The sequence below is a fragment of the Vipera berus genome (assembly GCF_964194415.1).
Source record: "Vipera berus genome assembly, chromosome: 5".
NCBI classification, from domain to species: domain Eukaryota; kingdom Metazoa; phylum Chordata; class Lepidosauria; order Squamata; family Viperidae; genus Vipera; species Vipera berus.
In genome coordinates, this window is record NC_138207.1 from 7,503,835 (window position 1) to 7,524,193 (window position 20,359).

Genomic DNA, 20,359 nt, shown 5'->3' on the forward strand with positions numbered 1-20,359 from the left:
AGCTTGGCGAGGGGGCAGAAACCGAAGCGGGGAGGAGACAGCCAGCCAGCGCGCTTCCTGGAGGCTGGCGGTTGTGTGTGTGTGTGTTTGTGAAAGTGCTCGCGCGTGCGCGCGCTCCTGTGTTTTCCCAACCTACCTCTCCGGCATTCGCGGCAATCGCCAGCTCAACCCCAGGAAGAGGAGCTCCTCTGGTCATCCACCGGCTTCCCCGTTTGCCTGCCTACCAGTTGCCGGCCCATGAGGGATTGTGGCAATGTTTGCGGTCTGGAGCAACGGTTTACCGCCATCCTAAATTGCCCCCGTCGATTATGGGCTGTATTGGCTCCAAAACCCCCATCGGTAAGACTGTCTTCATTGTTGTGGAAAGTGGGGGCTGGGGAGGAAGGCGGCTGCATATGCCGTGGACCAGGACCAGGCACCCTATGGGCGGGTGAAGATGCTGGGTGCTCCCTGGAGAATGGGGGTGGTTGGGGGGGAGGAGGTGATAGCAAGGAACCTGAACGACCTGAGCGGGGAATCTTTGTGTGTGTGTGTGTGTGTGTGTGTGTGTGTGTGTGGGCGGGATGCGCTCAGCCGAGCCCAGTTAGGTTTCCTGCTTCCTGCTGGCGTGGCAGGTCCTCCTGGCGTGGGCATGCAGCTCTTGGTCAGTGACAGTTGCACAGTTGGCTTTCGCCGGACTGCCTGGCCCCACAGCTCTCCAGCAGTCCGCAGGTTGGGTTTTCCTTCGTTCGCGTTATTGCTCTCCACCCTCCCGCCTCGCCCCGGCGTCGCCAACTACGGCCGAAGCCGGGCGCAATTAGCATGCGAGGGCAGACTCGCCGTTGCCAAGGAACCGTTCTCCTTAGCAGACCTTCACTCTCTCCCGCCCCGCCCCCCCCACGTCGCCCCAATATCAGTTGCCATCCCAGAAGCAGAAAAAGGCGACAGGAGTGGGGGTGGGGCGGAGAACCCCAGCTGATTAACCAGATTCACAAATTGTATTTTCTACTCCGGGGTGCAAAAAGGAAGGAAGAAGGAAGAAGTGAGGCCTTGAACTGTACTCCTGAGCTGAGTTGTGGTCCTAGCTTTGGAGTGGGTATTTTGTGGGTACGCACCTGAGAGTTGAGTGGACGTAGCAGATTCTTCTCCCAGCCCAGCAGGGCAAGTGAAAATAATGGCATGCAAAAGAAGAGGCTGGCTTTGCAAGATGTGTGTAGGTTATGAGTAAACCTCCCAGAAGGGTCCCCTCTAACTCTGGCATGGTCTGGAGAAGTGAGTAGCTGTTCCACGCCAATTGGAAGTATTATATACAATTCCTTACTGGCCTATCCCTCATAACTGGTTAGACACCAGCCTTCTTCTCTGGCTGCTTTGGAATTGAGAACAATTGGTTCTTTTTCTCTCTCAGGAGTTACCTCTGAGTTACTTGGAGTAATTCTACGCTGTCGAAGAGTGTAGAATGAGCACAGTAGAGTCCTAGAAACAGTTGCAGAAAGTTTGCCCGGAAGGTGAAGAAGAAAACCTGTAATGTAGACAATTGCATACAGTATACCGTATAGGAGTATTTACTTACACTTTAATATCCCATTCTTCAAACCCACCAAGCCTTCTTCGCGCCGCTTGCAGAAGGCATCAAGAACCCCAACATGCAGGCAGATTGGACAATCCTTATGCGATTAATAATGTAACAGAACAACAATAACAAAAATCGGCCTAAGACCCAGAAATCTTCATCTGGCATTAAAAATTGACCTGCTGTACAAATCTCTTCTTAGTGATGGAATTCCAAAACTGGGGGGGTGGACAGCAAAGAGGGCTTAAAGAATTTGGCTACGAGGGTTTCAGAGAACAGCTTCTTAGGACGAACAGAAAAGCTGAAAGCGTTACAAGATTTTAATAGAGAGGCAGGTTTTGTGTAAAAGAGAAAGACGGTGATCTTGGTAATAATAACTTGATTGAACTCAACAACAATCATGTAAAGGCTCTCCCTCAATGTGCCTCATTTGAAAGAAAAAAACCCACAACCTTCCCTTCATTTTTTTTCTTCTCTCACGGATTCATTTGTGCACATGCCTTTTGCTGCGTGCTCAAATGATCCAAACCCAGAGGAATTTTCCTTTCTGGATATTCAGTGGTTGATCCAGGAGAAGGCACGGATTGTTTTCATACCTTGTTTATTGGTCATCAATGGCAACTTTCCCATGATAAGGTTAATCAGGCTGCATCCACAAAAACATGCCAAGCTTGCCTGCTTATCTTGATATGCAAGCATACGCACATAGCGTTCTTCAAAACCCGCCAGGCTTACAGTGCAAGGTTAATTTTAACCTGGAGAAGGATGAGAGTTAGTGGCTTCTGCAGACCTAGACTGCTCAAGGATCAATGCAGTGTCTGCATCCATGAAATGGGTTCATTCAGTAATCAAGCGATGGGTTTGCTGCATGTCTATTTAATTCTAGGGGGGGAAAACACCCTACTCTGGATCCATTGCGGTAATGCTGGTAAAATAGCATTCATCTGTGTCGCCTAGTTATCTGTCTTTGTGGGCTAAAATACCGCCATCGTGGTTAAAGCTTCAGGACTGGTCTTTTTCAAGTAGGCATTGGCATGGTTGTCTGTTGGTCAAGAGTTTCTCTTGCCCTTCAAGAAGTTCCTTCTGCTTGACATCCCCATGCTTATCTATAATCTCCTGTCCCCCTCCCTTATGCTATTTCTTCAGAATGTCAACAGTCTCAGTGATTCCCCCAAAATCTCTGCCTTCTCCCCCTCAAACTAAGGTGGGAGAATGGGAAGAGGCCAAAGGGCAATTTTCTTCCCATAAAAATGGAATCAAACTATGGAATTTACAGCTACAAGGCACAATAGTGGCACCTGAGATTTCAGAAATTTCAGAATAAAACACAGTTGGAATGGACTTTGGAGGTCTTCTAATCCAACCCCTTGCCCAAGCAGAAGACCCTATAACCATTCCAGACAAGTGGCTCTTGTCCAATCTCTTCTTAAAAACTTCCAGTGTTGGAGCATTCACAGCTTCTGGAGGCAGGTTGTTCCACTGGTTAATTGTTCTAACTGTCAGGAAGTTTCTCCTTAGTTCTAGATTGTTTCTCTCTTTGGTTAGTTTCCATCCGTGGCTTCTTGTCCTACCTTCAGGCGCTTTTGGAGAATAGCTTGACTCCCTCTTCTTTGGGGCAGTGACTCAAATATTGGAACACTGCTATCTTGTCACTTCTACTCCTTCTTTTCCCTAGCCTAGACAAAGCCAAGATGCATGATTCATAGACATGACTATCAATAGCTGCTAGTCAAGGTAGCTAAAGGTTACAGAGATGGTATCAGAAATGGTGTGCCTCTAAACCAGGGGTCTTCAAACTTGGCCCTTTTATGACTTGTGGACTTCAACTCCCAGAATTCCTCAGCCAGCGTGCCTGGCTGAGGAATTCTGGGAGTTGAAGTCCACAAGTCATAAAAGGACCAAATTTGAAGACCTCTGCTCTAAGCGAAGGTTCCTAGGATGACCAATCTCAGGCCCTACGTGTGAACGTCCACAGAAATCTAGTCAGTCTTTGTAGCCATCAGATGCTGAGCTTGAGCATTTCATGGCTCTTATGTTTTGATACTCAGGGAAAAAAAAGATTCCCAACTTTGGGATCCTTGGTTCTCTCTGAGCTTGGATGTTTTCTTGCAGCTGTTTCATTAACAAACTAGGTAATATCACCAGTACTGATGATGTTACCTAGTTGGGTAATAAAACGTCTGCAAGAAAACGACCAAGCTCAGAGAGCACCAAAGACCCTACAGTTCAAGCCCGAGCTACAAATATTCCCTTCTATAAATTTCCAACTTGTTTCACCCTTACGTCTGGAGTATTTCTGTGGTCAGTCTTAGAAGGATAGAAAACTACACCTAGTCGGTAAATTTCTCTCATTCCAGACCATTTTTTTTAAAAAAAAATTAAGCTGCAAGCCCTTCTCATCCTTTTTCTGTGAAGTGGTGGATACCATAACAACTTATATATGCCCCCTGGGCATGTTGAGATGAGTGATACTGCAACTGTTGTAAAAATATAGCAGTTGCCAAGTGCCCGAATTGTGTTCATGTGACAATGGGGATGCTGCAAGGGTTGTGCAAGGACTGGTCGTCAGTTACCTTTTTCAGTGTTGTCATAACTTCAGGCCTTTGTTAAACCAACGGTTGTAAGTAGAGGACTACCTATATGAGACCTGTAGAGCTACATCACTCTACTGGATGGTAATGTACTCTTGTCAACACCCTCCCTTCTGCATATGAGCTTGTTCTGGGTGAGAAAGGATGGGGCTTCAAGCAGGCAAAGGTCTCTGGGAATTGTAGTCCCAACTGGAGGATGTCAGGTTGGGAAAAGCAGAACGGAGGCAATGCGCTGGAACTGAGTTATTTATCTGCATGGATAAACACCAGTTTTATGCAAAAACCCTTTGGAATCTCTCCTCTTTTTTTTTAATATTTTGCAATTTGGTTTGAAGTACTTATGCCAAGCAATCAAGTTATGGAAAGACTATTCAAACCAGGGCTAGGATTAACTATTATTATTTCTATTAATAATAATAATAACAACTATTATTATTTCTCCTCCTTTAAACTTTAAAAACATTGCAGTTAACATTTCTTGAGAGACACTATTTATTACTTTTAAATATAAATGAACGGAATAGCCATAACTATGCCAAGAGAGTTATGTGGCAATTCACTTTATACGTAAAGTTCTTTAAAGAAGAAACCTAATATGGGGGAAAATATGGTGAAGGCAACAGACCCGTCCTCTGTGCTACAGGACATAAAGAGGAAATAACAAAGGAACAGGAAATGAGATACTATAGAAAACAAAGAAAATCTGCTTTAAAAAAAAGCAAAAAAATCCCCAATAAGCAAAAACACGAAAAGCACACCCAAATTATATTTAATGCTCTTTCTCTTTCATCTATCTATCTATCTATCTATCTATCTATCTATCTATCTATCTATCTATCTATCTATCTATCTATCTATCTATCTATCTATCTATCCATCCATCCATCCATCCTCCATCATCTATCATCTATCACCTCTCTCTCCCTTTATACACACACACACACACACACATCTCTGTCTATCTGTCTATCATCTATCTATCCATCTCTCTAATCTGTCACTCTATCTATCTATCTATCTATCCATCCATATCTATCTATCTATCTGTCTGTCTGTCCGTCCATCCATATCTATATCTATATCTATATCTATATCTATATCTATATCTATATCTATATCTATATCTATATCTATATCTATATCTATATCTATATCTATATCTATATCTATATCTATATCTATATCTATATCTATATCTATATCTATATCTATATCTCTACCTCTATCTCTATCTCTATCTCTATCTCTATCTCTATCTCTATCTCTATATCTATATCTATATCTATATCTATATCTATATCTATATCTAATCTATCCATTCATCCATCTCTATCTATCTATCTATCTATCTATCTATCTATCTATCTATCTATCTATCTATCTATCTATCTATCTATCTATCTATCTATCTATCCCTGTATCCATCCATCACTCTATCTATCTATCACTCTATCTATCTATCACTCTATCTATCTATCACTATCTATCTATCACTCTATCTATCTATCACTCTATCACTCTATCTATCTATCTATCTATCTATCTATCTATCTATCATCTATCTATCTATCTATCTATCTATCTATCTATCTATCTATCTATCTATCTATCTATCTATCTATCTATCTATCTATCTATCTATCTCCGTCTGTCTGTCTGTCTATCTGTGTGTTTTTCTTTGTGTATCAAATAGGAAGACAGGCAGGGAGGGAGGAAAGTAAGAAAGATTAGGCTACTGGTAGTCCTTGACATATAACCATTTGTTTAGTGACCGTTCAAAGTGACAATGACATTGAAATAAGCAGGGCTTTTTTTCTCATAGAACGCTCAGAACGGAGTTCCGGCACCTTTTCTGGATGGAACCTTGTAGGGTAGGCAAGGCGGCTTGTATGACATGTGTGAGTTCCGGCACCTTTTTCTTTTACAAAAAAAGCACTGGAAATAAGTGACTTGTGGCTGTTTTTCTCACTTACAACCGTTTGCAGCATGCCTGTGGTCATGTGATCAAAACCAGACGCTTGGCAACTGACTCGTATTTATGACGGTTGGGATCCTGTGATCACCTTTTGCGAATCTTCTGACACAGCCCTTGGGGAAGCCAGATTCACTTACCAACCCTGATACTAACAGCTGCTGCGATTCACTTAGTGACTGGGGCAAGAAAGGTCATAAAACGGGGCAAAGCTCACTTCATGTCTTGCTTGGCAACCGGAATTGTGGGGTCAATTGTGGTCGTATGTAGAGGACTACCTGAACATAGACTCCTTCCATTCCATCTGTTTGGTTCCCTTTTTAAGCAAGGAATTCAACCTTGGACCTTAGGGAGTCCGACGGACGGTCTCGTCCTTTGGTAATCCAAAAGCTGAGAATTTATTTCTCTTCTCGTAGCTTCAGCCTCCGTCGCTATAACTGCCAGGTCCCAGAATCGAGGAATATCCTAACGGCACCTCTGTCCGTTGTTCAGAAAGGCATCTCTTCCTTTCCGTTCATCTCTGCTTTTGAGCTGGTCCTTGTAGCAATCCCGCTGGAAACCAGCAGAGAAGCTTACAATCTGTAGGGAGATTTCGGATTTTTGAACATTGCATGGACAGGATCTCGAAACGATGCCATAGAACCCAACATCCTCCCTTTTGTAAGTGGCCTGTCGGTGCCAGGCAAGATGAAAGCAGATTGTGATGTGCAACAGGACATAATCTCCGCCAATGCTCCCTTGAAAGATTTAAGAAGAACTATTGGTAAAAGCACGTATTGGTAAAAGTGAAGTCCCAAGAAATATGGATAAGGCAATTGAAGAAAAAAATTAATTCACCCTTATCAGCCTTTGAAACTCCAGGTAGTCCTCTGCTTACGATCACCGTGGAAGAGTCCAAAATTTCCTCTGCTAAGAAAGACAGTTGTTCAGTCAGTTTCGCCCCATTTTATGACCTTTCTTGCCACTGTTGTTAAGGCAATCGCTGGAGGGGTTAATTAGCTGAGAAGGTTGTTAAATGAATCTAGCTTCTCCATTGACTTTGCTTGTCAGAAGGTCGCAAAAGGGTATCGCATGACCCTGGGACACAGCAACCGTCATAAATACGAGTCGGTTGCCAAGGGTTTGAATATTGATCATGTGTCCCTGGGGATGCTGCAACAGCTGTGTGAAAAACGGTCATAAGTCACTTTTTTTCAGCGCCGTTGTAACTTTGAACGGACACTAAACAAGCTGTTGTAAGTCGAAGACTGCCTGTATTCTTTCTCTCTTCCCATCCTCAAGAGCAGGCATGTCAAACTCGTGACGTCACGTGACGTCGCGCGACGTATCAGAACTTTTTCCCATTGCCGAAAATGGGATGGGCGCGGTTTCTCCATGACACTCCAGCCCGTGGGCCGGCAGTTTGACACCCCTGCTCAAGAGCCTCTGGAACGCCTTGACAAAGGATACAAGCTTAATTTTCACAATGACTATCTGCCAGACTTTAACAAGACCAGGGGTCTTCATACATGGCCCATTTATGACTCGTGGACTTCAGCTCCCAGAATTCTTCAGCCAGGCATGCTGGCTGAGGAGTTCTGGGAGTTGAAGTCCACGTGTCATAAAAGGGCCAAGTTTGAAGACCCCTGAATCAGACATTTGATTTTTCAAACTGACGTTTGTGCCGAGATAGGATGTTTTGTTTATTCCTTGATTTTTGGTTGTTAATGAATTTTAATTGCTTCCAATTCATTGGGTTTTGTGTTTGAATGAGTGAAAGTAGAATATAAATAAGTTCCAGATTTATTTATTTTTTAATGTTTTAAAATAGATATGGAATTTTGTTGTCTCGTCGTAAGCAGGAAGTGCTCACTATTTTAAATGACGCGAGGCCATTTGAGTGAGTTGCTTGCCCGGAATGTATTTTATTTACATTAATGAATGTATTTTATATATTAAGCTTCCTAATATAGCTTATCGTTATTTAGATCAGCCAAAGGTAATGAGGGTGACATTCTGGGGAGGACATAAACTATATTCATTTAATATTTTACCCTGGTTAAGGAATTAATCCCTCTGCACAATGCCCTGACAGAGTAATCAGGGCAAGTTGAGTTCACACAACATATTAGGTAAAGGTAAAGGTTCCCCCGCACATGCGTGCTAGTCGTTTCCGACTCTAGGGGCCGGTGCTCATCTCCATTTCAAAGCTGAAGAGCCAGCGCTTGTCCGAGGACGTCTCCGTGGTGATGTGGCCAGCATGACTAGACGCCAAAGGCGCACGGAACGCTGTTACCTTCCCACCGTATTGGTCCCTATTTTTCTACTTGCATTTTTACATGCTTTCGAATTGCTAGGTTGGCAGAAGCTGGGACGAGTAACAGGCGCTCACTCTGTTACGCGGCACTCGGGATTCGACCCACCAAACTGCCGACCATCTGATCGACAAGCTCAGCGTCCTAACCCACTGAGCCACCACGTCCTCGTACACAACATATTAACCCCCCCCCCAAATTTAACCAAGCTTTTGTGAGAATGCAGTCACCAGGTCCATAACAGTCCTGGTTAAGCATCTTATAAGAACATAATACCAAATGTTTGCTATTGACTGTACACCAGAGGCACATTTTCAAGCAGCGACTTTTCAGTTTGAAACCCCACGCTATGTTGGTTTAATCAGAAAATGCACACGGCTGAATTCCCCCGGTGTTTACTTCCTAGTAAAAATGTTTCCGATTGCAACCGAAGTCAGCAGATCTATGCATGCTTAATTGGTGGGTAAGCATAACTGAATTTAGCAGATTTTTACTTCGTAATAAATACAGGATTGGGCTATAAACCTGGGGTGTGATGCTGTAACAAGGATTAAATGTCTTCAGGAGGTTTTATTCTGTAAGACTATTGTCAAAATGCATTTTCTATATCCTAGCACGTTCTCGACCTGGACAATGAAGTGAAAAACCCTTGCTTTGAGAGTTGTTCGGTCAGCACTGTGAAAAACTCAAAACGGGCCTCAGTATTTTCTCTCTGTGTCTTTTTTTTTCTTTTCAAAATGGAATCCACACCGTCTCGTTTCTTTTCCAAATCAGAAATTAAAACAGGGAAAACATGCTCATTTGGCGCCAGAGCAGGAAACAGTTACCTACTTCGGTGCAGGAAATAATATTGGGCAGGGCAAGAGAGGATTTCTGCCAGCTCCGGCATGAGAACTAGAAACTTGCTCAAACTGGCTTGCTTTCTCCAAGCGCTTGGAAAGAAACACTGCGCCTGTAGCCTTTCCAGGCTCTTTTTGGGACAGAAATCTTGAGACAGATGGGCAGGGGGTGAGAAGCCTGTTATGCTCCTCAGAGAGTTGGTGGAGCGGAAGAAGATCCTGCAGCTTGGATATCCTGATCCAGAAGCTTTTGGCGTGTTTTTTTTTTTGTAATGTGTGGATTAAGGGGTGACCTGATAGCAGTCTTCCAATATTTGAGGAGCTGCCACAGGAGGGAGGAGGTTAATCTATTCTCCAAAGCCCCCGAAGGCAGGACAAGAAGCAACAGGGTGGAAGCTATCCAAGGAGAGATGCAACCTAGAATTAAGGAGAAATTTCCTAACAATTAGAACAATTCATCAGTGGAACAACTTACCTCTAGAAGTTGTGGGTACTCCATTACTGGAGGTTTTTAAAGAAGAGATTGGACAACCATTTGTCTGAAATGGTCTCCTGCTTGAGTAGGGGGTTGGACTAGAAGACCTCCAAGGTCCCTTCCAACTTTGTTATTCTATATATTCTGTCTTGTGGGACATATGTATTTCTTTTTTTATATGGACATGGTTCTCGCCCACCCCATCCACATGCATCCTTTTATTCTGGGGGGAAATAGCAGACAAAAATGGCTGACAGCTATCCTCTGCTGAAGCCCAAAGCATCTGGTTCCCTTTGATGAGCAGATTTATTAGCACTAAATAATCGTTCATTGCCACACATTAATAATTGTAGGACAATTTCACTGGGCTTTCTAGAGCAAATGGGCTTGGCAGGGTTGGGAACGAGAGCTGCTAGATCAGAGGTGGGTAACTATGGCAACGTCAACTCCCAGATTTCCTAACCTAGTGTGGCTGGCTCAGGAATCCTAGGAGTCGAAGTCCACAGGTCGTAAAGTTGGCACAGTTGCCCACCCCTGTCCTAGATTCTAGCCTGGTTCTTCTCAGTTGGAGTCATGGTTTGATGTTTTGTTTGGTGGAACCATTGCCTTGACTCCAGCTCATGATTCCATCCAACCCAGCCCCATCTGCTCAGCACAAAACCCATCAAAGCTTGTTCTTCTCCTTTTTGGCCCAATAGCTGGACCGCCAAAAGAGATCCTCAGGCGAGCTGGCAAAGTTGTTGGCTCCTAACTGAAGACGTGGCATCAAGGTGGGGAGGGGAGACTTCTATTTTTTTCCTCTTGGGACTGGCTTTCTTTGAGGCCGAGGGGCTGTAAGCCCTCGTTTGATGGCATCTGACTGGTTGCTGACAATCAAGGCAAAGGAAAGCGTTGCCTTCCAGGGCACTCTGTCCGAATGCATTAGCTTCGTCGGCTCATGTCCTCTGTCTCCGTGAATGTTGAAGTTGCTTGGTTGTTCTGGATTGGCTACTTCTTTTTTTTTTTTTGGCTTCGCATGTCGGCGAGGAACCAAACAATGCAGGCATCATCAGGTCTGAACAATCGAACGTTTCTCAATATTGTCCTGCCGGAGTATAAATCTCTCAGAATGGAGACGTTTGACGAGGATGGAGTAATCCAAAGCCATTGCATTGTGAGGTGGGCAGCCCTGAAAGCTTTGCAGGGGTTTCTGTGCCTTTAATTAAAACATTCCCCTTTCCAGTGCTGCCTGTTACCTGCTTCCCTGCCTGCCTGTTCACATAATATGCTTAATGAGATCGGGTCAAGTTGGAGCAGCTTCATTTGTATAATTGGCTAAGCAAGGGTTGGCTGTCGTGGTTGCCGTTATTCAGTGTATTGTGCGAAATCCCAGAGACAAAAGGATAAATGCAAAAATCAGGTTAAGCGTGTTGCACGATTAGAATCACTCAGGGATAATACATCTAATATGGAAGTAACAAACAACTTCTTATTTGTGCATTCAATAATCTTCCCTTGATCTTCTTGGTTTCTTTCTTTCCTTCCTTCCTTCTTTCTTTCTTTCTTTCTTCCTTCCTTCCTTCCTTCCTTCCTTAATAATAATAATAATAAAGTTGGAAGGGACCTTGGAGGTCATCCAGTCCAACCCCCTGCTCAGGCAGGAAACCTTATACCATTTCAGGCAAATGGCTGTCCAGTCTCTTCTTAAAAACTTCCAGTGTTGGAGCATTCACAGCTTCTGGAGGCAGGTTGTTCCACTGGTTAATTGTTCTAACTGTCAGGAAGTTTCTCCTTAGTTCTAGGTTGCTTCTCTCCTTGACTAGTTTCCATCCGTTGCTTCTTGTCCTGCCTTCAGGTGCTTTGGAGAATAGCTTGACTCCCTCTTCTTTGGGGCAGCCCCTGAGATATTGGAACACTGCTATCATGTCCCCCCTCGTCCTTCTCTTCATTAAACTACACATACCCAATTCCAGCAACCATTCCCTATATGTTTTAGCCTCCAGCCCCCTAATCATCTTGGTTGCTCTTCTCTGTACCCTTTCTAGAGTCTCGACATCTTTTTTACATCGTGGTGACCACTTCCTTCCTTCCTTCCTTCCTTTCTTTCTTTCTTCCTTCCTTCCTTCCTTTCTTCCTTCCTTCCTTCCTTCCTTCCTTCCTTCCTTCCTTCCTTCCTTCCTTCCTTCCTTTCTTTCTTTCTTTCTTTCTTTCTTTCTTTCTTTCTTTCTTTCTTTCTTTCTTTCTGGAAGAATTTCTTTTACTTCTTTGGAGAGAAAAGAGAGAAAAACAGAATTACTTTCTACTCTAAGACAGAAACACACCCTTCAGGCAATTAAGAGGAGTTATTCCTTCACTGCCAAAGGCCCAGCCATGATTGATAAGAAGTAAACAGAAAAAAAAATATTTTATTTTATTTTATTTTATTTTAATTCCATTTATATCCCGCCCTTCTCCGAAGACTCAGGGCGGCTTACAAGCTTAGCAGTAGCCTTCATTCTATGTATATGCCTGCTTATTAGGGCTTTCGCCGCCCCCCCCCAAGCGGCATTATTACAAAGTCAGCTTAATTGCCCCCAACAATCTGGGTCCTCATTTTACCTACCTCAGATTAATTAAGTGTCAAAAAGGATGCTTGCCAAAATTAAACTCTGGACTAATTGTTCCAGGGCTACAGAGTGGGTACACAACTTAGAATCGCAACTAGATACCGAGAAATTTCTGCTGCCATTTAGCAGTGATCAGAATTCTTGCAACTCCGATTGGTTGCCTAGAGGAAGACAATTTCAAGCTATTTCTAGCAATTTCTAGTCCTCGATTTACAACAGTTGGTTTAGTGACCGTTCAAAGTTACAACAGCCCTGAAAAAAGTGACTTTGCTTGTCAGGAGGTCATAAAAGGCGATCGCGTCCCCAAGACACGGCAACCGTCATAAATATGACCCCACCCCCTTAAATAGAAGAATTCCCAGGTTTTGGGGGGGGGGTTTGGGATGCTGTGCAGAAGGGCTTTGTTCTTAGGGCGATGTCTCCAAGTTGAAAACAGAAAGGAAATCTTCAACAGTCGGGGCCCCCAAACTCTCGCAAACTAAAGTATTGCTATTACCTTCTCATCTTTCGTTATGATTTATCACTTGGTTATTTGTATGTTATGATTTAGGATTGCATCTTATGATTTATGATTTATCACTTTGTTGCTTGTGTGCACACTCAGAGCTGATGCACCAGAGACAAATTCCTTGTGTGTCCAATAATACTTTATTTATTTATTTATTTTATTGCATTTATATACCGCCCTTTCCCTGAGGACTCAGGGCGGTTTACAGGGAGTTAAAAATCAACCATACAAAAGTTAAAACCCAATTTAAAAAATTTAAAAAATATTAAATCAACCCTGTGCTATTAAAAACTTGGCCAATAAAGAATATTCTATTCTATTCTATTATTCTATTCTATTCTATTCTATTCTATTCTATTCTATTCTATTCTATTCTATTCTATTCTATTCTATTCTATTCTATTCTATTCTATTCTATTCTATTCTATTCTATTCTATTCTATTCTATTTTCTATTTTCTATTTTCTTCTATATCCTATCCTATCCTATCCTATCCTATCCTATCCTATCCTATCCTATCCTATCCTATCCTATCCTATCCTATCCTATCCTATCCTATCCTATCCTATTTTATTCTATATCCTATCCTATCCTGTCCTGTCCTGTCCTGTCCTATTCTATTCTATTCTGTTCTGTTCTGTTCTGTTCTGTTCTGTTCTGTTCTGTTCCGTTCCGTTCCGTTCCGTTCTATTCTATTTTGTACTCTACACTACTCTTTTCTATTCTTTTCTACTCTATTCTATTCTTCAGCTCACCAAATGGCTTCATGAGGTTTCAGAAATCCCCCAACATTTATTACATCAAAATAATTTAATAAATACTACTTTAACTTACAGTACTATGAGTAATAACAATACAAATAGAAATAGAATGACAGTGGAAAATGAAAGCAAAGTTAGTACCAATACAGAAAATCCTTAACTTATAAGCATTTTTTAATGACCATTCAAAGTTACAACAGCATTGAAAATGTGATTTATGGCTGTTTTTCACACTTACTACCGTTGCAGCATCCGCAGGGTCACATGATCAAAATTCGGATGCTTGGCCACCGGCTCATATCTATGATGACTGCACTGCCCTATGGGTCATGTGATCCCCTCTTTGTGACCTTCTGACAAGCCAAGCCAATGGGAAGCCATGTGGCGCTTTTACAACCATACCACTCACTTAACAAGTGCAATGATTCACTTAGCAATGGTTTCAAGAAAGGTCATAAAAAGGTGGCAAAATTCACTTAACAACTGTCTTATTTAGCCAGAGAAATTTTGGGCTCAACTATGGTCATCAGTCTGTAATAATAGGCACCTTGGGTGCGATCCCAGAACAACTGGACCACCCCTTCAACACCCATCATCATTGACAACCTCACCATCAGTCAATTGCAAAAGGCAGCCTTACTCGGAACACCTGAATTTTGATCACGTGAGCATGGGGAATTCTGCAATGGTTATAATTGTGAAAAGCCGTCATAAGTCGCTTTTTTCAGTGCCGTTGTAACTTCACACTGTTGTAAGTATAGGGACTGTAGCTCATTTCATGCTGATGTAGGTTTGGACCGGCTCAAGGATGGATGAAACACACGTCAGTTCAGCAAGCGGAAAAAACTCTTGGTATTGACAGAGAACAGTCAATCCAAATCAATCAGTTCAACCTTGGGGCCATTGTGAGTGGTGGATTGAGGCTGAATTCAGACATTATACTAAATCTGCTTTTACCTGCAGCTTCTACAGGAACCAGGCTAGAAACTGTGAGAGTTGCTTTTGCAGGAGAAATTGGTTGGATCATGGTTAAAATTCATGGGAGGGCATCCTTGTTATTAAACTTTACAAAGGTTTTTTTTTTAAAAAAAAAATCATGTTATCTACGCAGTTTTGAGACTTAGAGTTGTGGTGTTAGATACCTGGGGGATATCTGGTGCTAGAATTTACGATGCTTTCATGAGTTATTTGGAGTACATGTTACAGCTGTAAAGATTGCGTTGCTGTTTACTTCTGTTGTATGTTTTCAGTGGCATCTGCTCGGAAGGCAAAAAAAAAAAAAAAAAAATTCAAGATGAAAGCCACAAGAAAGTTCTTTGTCTTTTACTAAAAAGAAAGTGGGGCTTTGATTGTGTGGCTGCAGCTGACCTCTTGACTTTTCAGACCATACTTGAGGATGCCCCAGGATGTTTTTATTAGTCTCGCAAGCCACGTAGACTTGCCTGACTGAGGCAGCATACATATCTTAGGAACAAAGAAATAAAAACAATTACAGTAGTACCTGGGTACTCAACTGCTTTGCAACTCGTTGAATTTGGTACTCAGTGCATTTTGACGCAAAACAAATTGTTCTGGTTCTCAGTGTTTCTTTGGTATTCAGTGCACAAACTAGAAATTGTCGGTGTGGGCTGCCTTGTGACTCACTGCATTATTCCTTATGGGAAAAATTTGTTTGGTACTCATCATTTTTGATACTCATCGTGACCCTCGGAACCAATTAACAATGAGGACCGAAGGAGCGCTGTAAAATCTACAGGAATTTATTTAGAATGGCTAGCTTTACATTTTGGGTGAACCCTACCATTCATGGCCACTAGAGGACAGCAGAGAGAGACAGAAAATACTTAACACTTTGTTCCTCCCCCCCTAGTGGTCATATAGGTTTTTGCAGCCTAGATTTAGTACAGGTACTCCTTGACTTACAACAGTGGTTTAGTGATCATTCAGAGATACAACAGCACTGGAAAAAGTGAATTATGACCATTTTCACACTTACAGTATCCCCATGGTCACGTGATCCAAATTCAGACGCTTGGCAACTAATTCATATTTATGACCATTGCAGTGTCCCAGGGTCATATCATCACCTCTTGCAACCTTCTGACAAGCAAATTTTAGTCTCAATTGTGGTCGTAACTCAAGGACTTACCTGTAGCTCTAACTCAGGGGTGGGCACTTCATTAATGGCATAGGGTTTCCTGCCTGAGCAGGGGGTTGGACTAGATGACCTCCAAGGTCCCTTCCATCATCATCATCATCATCATCATCATCATCATCATTTCCCCAAGGGGCCACCTAAGAAACTGCAACAGTTACAGAGAGTTGAAACAGTAGGCTGAACTTAATTCTGCTCAATATTAATTTTATCGCTTTATAAGAAAGCAGTAAATTATACCTTTTTGATTAGCTGCATCAAATTTATATTTGACTTCTAATTTCTGGCTGGCCTCACGTGGGCTGGACAGGGACAGCCAAAAAGGCCAGTAAAATGCCTAAATCTATTCTAGGTTTGCTCTAACCCGAAGAATTAATTGTAAAGGAATTTAAAGACAACCTTGATGGAAGAAAGGTAAAAGGTAAAGCTAAAGGTTCCCCCGCACATGCGTGCTAGTCGTTTCCGACTCTAGGGGCCGGTGCTCATCTCCGTTTCAAAGCCGAAGAGCCAGCGCTTGTCCGAGGACGTCTCCGTGGTCATGTGGCCGGCATGACTAGACGCCAAAGGCGCACGGAACGCTGTTACCTTCCCACCGGAGCGGTCCCTATTTTTCTACTTGCATTTTTACCTGCTTTCGAACTGCTAGGTTGGCAGAAGCTGGGACGCGTAACAGGCGCTCACTCTGCTACGCAGCACTCGGGATTCGACCCGCCAAACTGCCGACCTTCTGATTGACAAGCTCAGCGTCCTAACCCACTGAGCCACCGCGTCCCCTTAAGAGGGAAAAAAAAGCCTAATTTTCTTTGCAAATCCCTCCTTAATAATACTTTCACGCCTTTTCCAAAGTCAAATGTTCAATACTTTGGGGGAACTTTTAATGCTCTTCTCTCTCTCTCTCTCTCTCTCTCTCTCTCTCTCTCTCTCTCTCTCTCTCTCTCTCTCTCTCTCTCTCTCTCTCTCTCTCTCTCTCTCCCTCTCCCTCTCCCTCTCCCTCTCCCTCTCCCTCTCCCTCTCCCTCTCCCTCTCCCTCTCTTCTCTCTTCCTCTCTCAGCTTGAGTAAATACTCATTATGAAATATTGAGAAAGGCCCCAGTCTCTGAATTGGCTGAGCAATATGGGTCAGTTAAATAACACAATTTCCTCTGCCACCTTCCTTTATGCCAGCCGGTTGGCATTCATAGGTAAGGCGCCACGTCACCCTCCTCGCTGGTGGGATATTGCCAGCTCAAGGGACAAAGCCAGCCATCTCCTCTGTTGCTTCTGAATAGGTCTTGGAAAGAGAGAAACCGCGCCAGAAAAGAAGTTTTTGATAATTATTTAAAATTTAGAACAACCTACACAGCTTACATAACCCCGGGAGCTGAAAAATGGTGGGGCTGGGCTATATTTTATTACGTGTAAGAGAATTAAAGGATTCGTCTATTTAGGAATCCAGTGCATATCCTGGAAACAAGAGACTCTGATAAGACCCTGCTTGCATGTCTGAAGGGCCTCTAATGCACCATCTAGCCATGTAGGTTTGCGCAGGGATGGTGGCTAGATCAGCCAAACACCAGCCCAAAAGCGTCTCCACTTTTTTTCTTGAGCATCAGTCCCTGAAAATGAGAAACTTGCAGTGACCTTCTTAAAGAAAAAAGAGGACCCTGGAATTTCCCTCATAATTTATAATTTACAACTCAAGGCAACCACGTGACTGAGCTGATTTCACAACCTTTTCTTTCTAGCCGTTGTTAAGTGAACCCACAGTTGTTAAACAAGCCTGTTTCCAACCCCTCCCCAGCCCAGAAAAGAGTTGGAAAAGCTCAGTTTTTGACAAAAAGTGTCATAAATCACATCACGTGACCATAGAATGCTGAAACTGGCGGAAAAGGTGTCATACAGTTGCTAAGTAAATTGAACTGAGTGAATTCTGCTACTGACTTTGCCTGTCAGAAGGTTGGAAATATGATCACATGACTCGGGCACCCTGCAACCGTCATAAATATGAATCAGTTGCCAAGCATCCGAGTTTTGATCACATGACCGTGGGGAGGGTGCCGGTGTGACCAACGGTCCTAAGTGACTTTTTTTCAGTGCTGTTGTAACTTCGAATGATCACTAAACAACTGTTGTAAGTCAAGGAGTACCTGTACTAAATCGACGCTGCAAAAACCTCTATGACCACTGGGGGGCGGGAAACAAAGTGTTCAGTATTTTCTATCTCTCTTTGCTGTCCTCTAGTGGCCATGAATAAGGGACGCGGTGGCTCAGTGGGTTAGGACGCTGAGCTTGTCGATCAGAAGGTCGGCAGTTTGGCGGGTCGAATCCCGAGTGCCGCGTAGCAGAGTGAGCGCCTGTTACTCATCCCAGCTTCTGCCAACCTAGCAGTTCGAAAGCACGTAAAAATGCAAGTAGAAAAATAGGGACCACTACGGTGGGAAGGTAACAGCGTTCCGTGCGCCTTTAGTGTCTAGTCATGCCGGCCACATGACCACGGAGACGTCCTCGGACAAGCGCTGGCTCTTCGGCTTTGAAACAGAGATGAGCACCGGCCCCTAGAGTCGGAAACGACTAGCACGCATGTGCGGGGGAACCTTTACCTTTACCTTAGTGGCCATGAATGGTTGGGTTCTCCCAAAATATTAAGCTAGCCATTCCAAATAAATTCCGAATTACTTCAAAGAGTCACTAAATAAATGGTTGTAAGCTGAAGACTACTTGTACTTGTATTTTGGATTTGTGTGGCTGTCACGGATTGTGTGCATTCACATTTGTGTCAATGAATATTGACCACCGAGATAGATTTTCTCTATAATGGTCTGTTCCTAATCTCATCTTTCAGGCTCCCCCCCTTCCCCATTGCCCCTTTGATTGAGCCTGTCCACCATAATAATAATAATAATAATAATAATAATAATAATAATAATAATAATAATAATAATAATAATAATAATAATAATAATAATAATAATAATAATAATAATAATAATAATAATAATAATAATAATAATATAAAGTTGGAAGGGACCTTGGAGGTCATCTAGTCCAACCCCCTGCTAAGGCAGGAAACCCTATACCATTTCAGGTAAATGGCTGTCCAGTCTCTTCTTAAAAACTGCCAGTGTTGGAGCATTCACCGCTTCTGGAGGCAGGTTGTTCCACTGGTTAGTTGTTCTTACTGTCAGGAAGTTTCTCCTTAGTTCTAGGTTGCTTCTCTCCTTGACTAGTTTCCATCCATGTTGCTGATCATTCTATTCTCTTCCATTCCACCTTTCCTGGCATTATATTACATATTAAAATAAGTCACTGATTTAGAAGCATCCCACTTCCCCAATTATGAAGAGGGGACAGCTTGGCCTCTGCAACTCTCTTACTAAACCCAGTATCTTTAAGATGCCTAAAATTAGAATATCAAATTCTATTTTAGCCACAGCATTGTCATGAGCTATTGCAAAATTACAGTTCTTACTCATTTAATATTTTGTTTGGAAAATTAGCCATCTCCACTGCTCTTCTAAATTTAATGCAGCAGATATCGTGATGATTTGGAGAACAACGTTATGCATCAGACAAACAATTTGTGTTGCAAAAAGGCCAAAAATATTTGAGAGGGATAAGGAGTGCATTAAAAAAATTCATTTTTCCGCCCAATTTTTCCCCCCTGTTAAAAAAAGAAAAGTAAAACTCTTTTTGTTGTAGAATTTCTGGAAACATTAGAAAAGATTTTAATTCTAAGGAAATGTAACAGAATAACAGGGTTGGAAGGGACCTTGGAGGTCTTCTAGTCCAACCCCTTGCTCAAGCAGGAAATCCTATACCATTTCAGATAAATGGTTGTCCAATCTCTTCTTTAAAATCTCCAGTGTTGGAGCACCCACAAATTCTGGGGGCAAGTCGTTCCACTGGTTAATTGTTCTAACTGTCAGGAAATTTCTCCTTATTTCTAAGTTGGTTCTCTCCTTGATGAGTTTCCATCCATTGCTTCTTGTCCTGCCTTCAGGTGCTCTGAAGAATAGGTGGACCCCCTCTTCTTTGTGGCAGCCCCTCAAATATTTGAAGACTGCTATTATGTCACCTCTAGTCCTTTTTTCATACCCAATTCCTGCAACTGTTCTTCATAGGTTTTAGCCTCCAGGCCCCTTGTTGATCTTCTCTACACTCTTTCTAGAGTCTCAACATCTTTTTTTATATTGTGGCAAGCAAAACTGAATGCAAAAATCAAAGTTTGGTCTTACAGAGGCATAATAAGGGGTACTTGGAAGAGCCTTGGTGGAGCAGTGGGCTAATGCCTCCTTAAGTAACACCAGCTGCCTGCAATTAGTGCAGGTTCGCATCCCACCAGGCTCAAGGTTGACTCAGCCTTCCATCCTTCCGAGGTAGGTAAAATGAGGACCCAGATTGTTGGGGGCAATTAAGCTGACTTTGTAATAATGCCGCTTAGGGGGTGTGTGAAAGCCCTAATAAGCAGGCATATACATAGAATGAAGGCTATTGCTAAGCTTGTAAGCCGCCCTGAGTCTTCGGAGAAGGGCGGGATATAAATGGAATTAAAAAAAATTAAAAAAAAATACTAACACTTCATGTAAAATTGATTCTATCCCTTTCTTAATGCAGCCTAGGACTGCATTGGCGTTTTTGGCAGCTGCAA

At 42.8% G+C, this 20,359-nt stretch overlaps 1 protein-coding gene across 1 annotated transcript in view; it reads left to right on the forward strand.

Annotated features, from left to right (window-relative positions):
* Positions 1-308: 308 nt before the first annotated feature.
* The window catches only part of FAM131A (family with sequence similarity 131 member A), a gene marked incomplete at both ends in the record, with an annotated part of 78,954 nt that continues 58,903 nt past the window's right edge, over positions 309-20,359 (forward strand). Inside the window, one exon of the mRNA XM_081329979.1 lies at positions 309-339. Within this exon, the coding sequence (XP_081186105.1) occupies positions 309-339 (31 nt within the window). The remainder of the gene's footprint in view (positions 340-20,359) is intronic.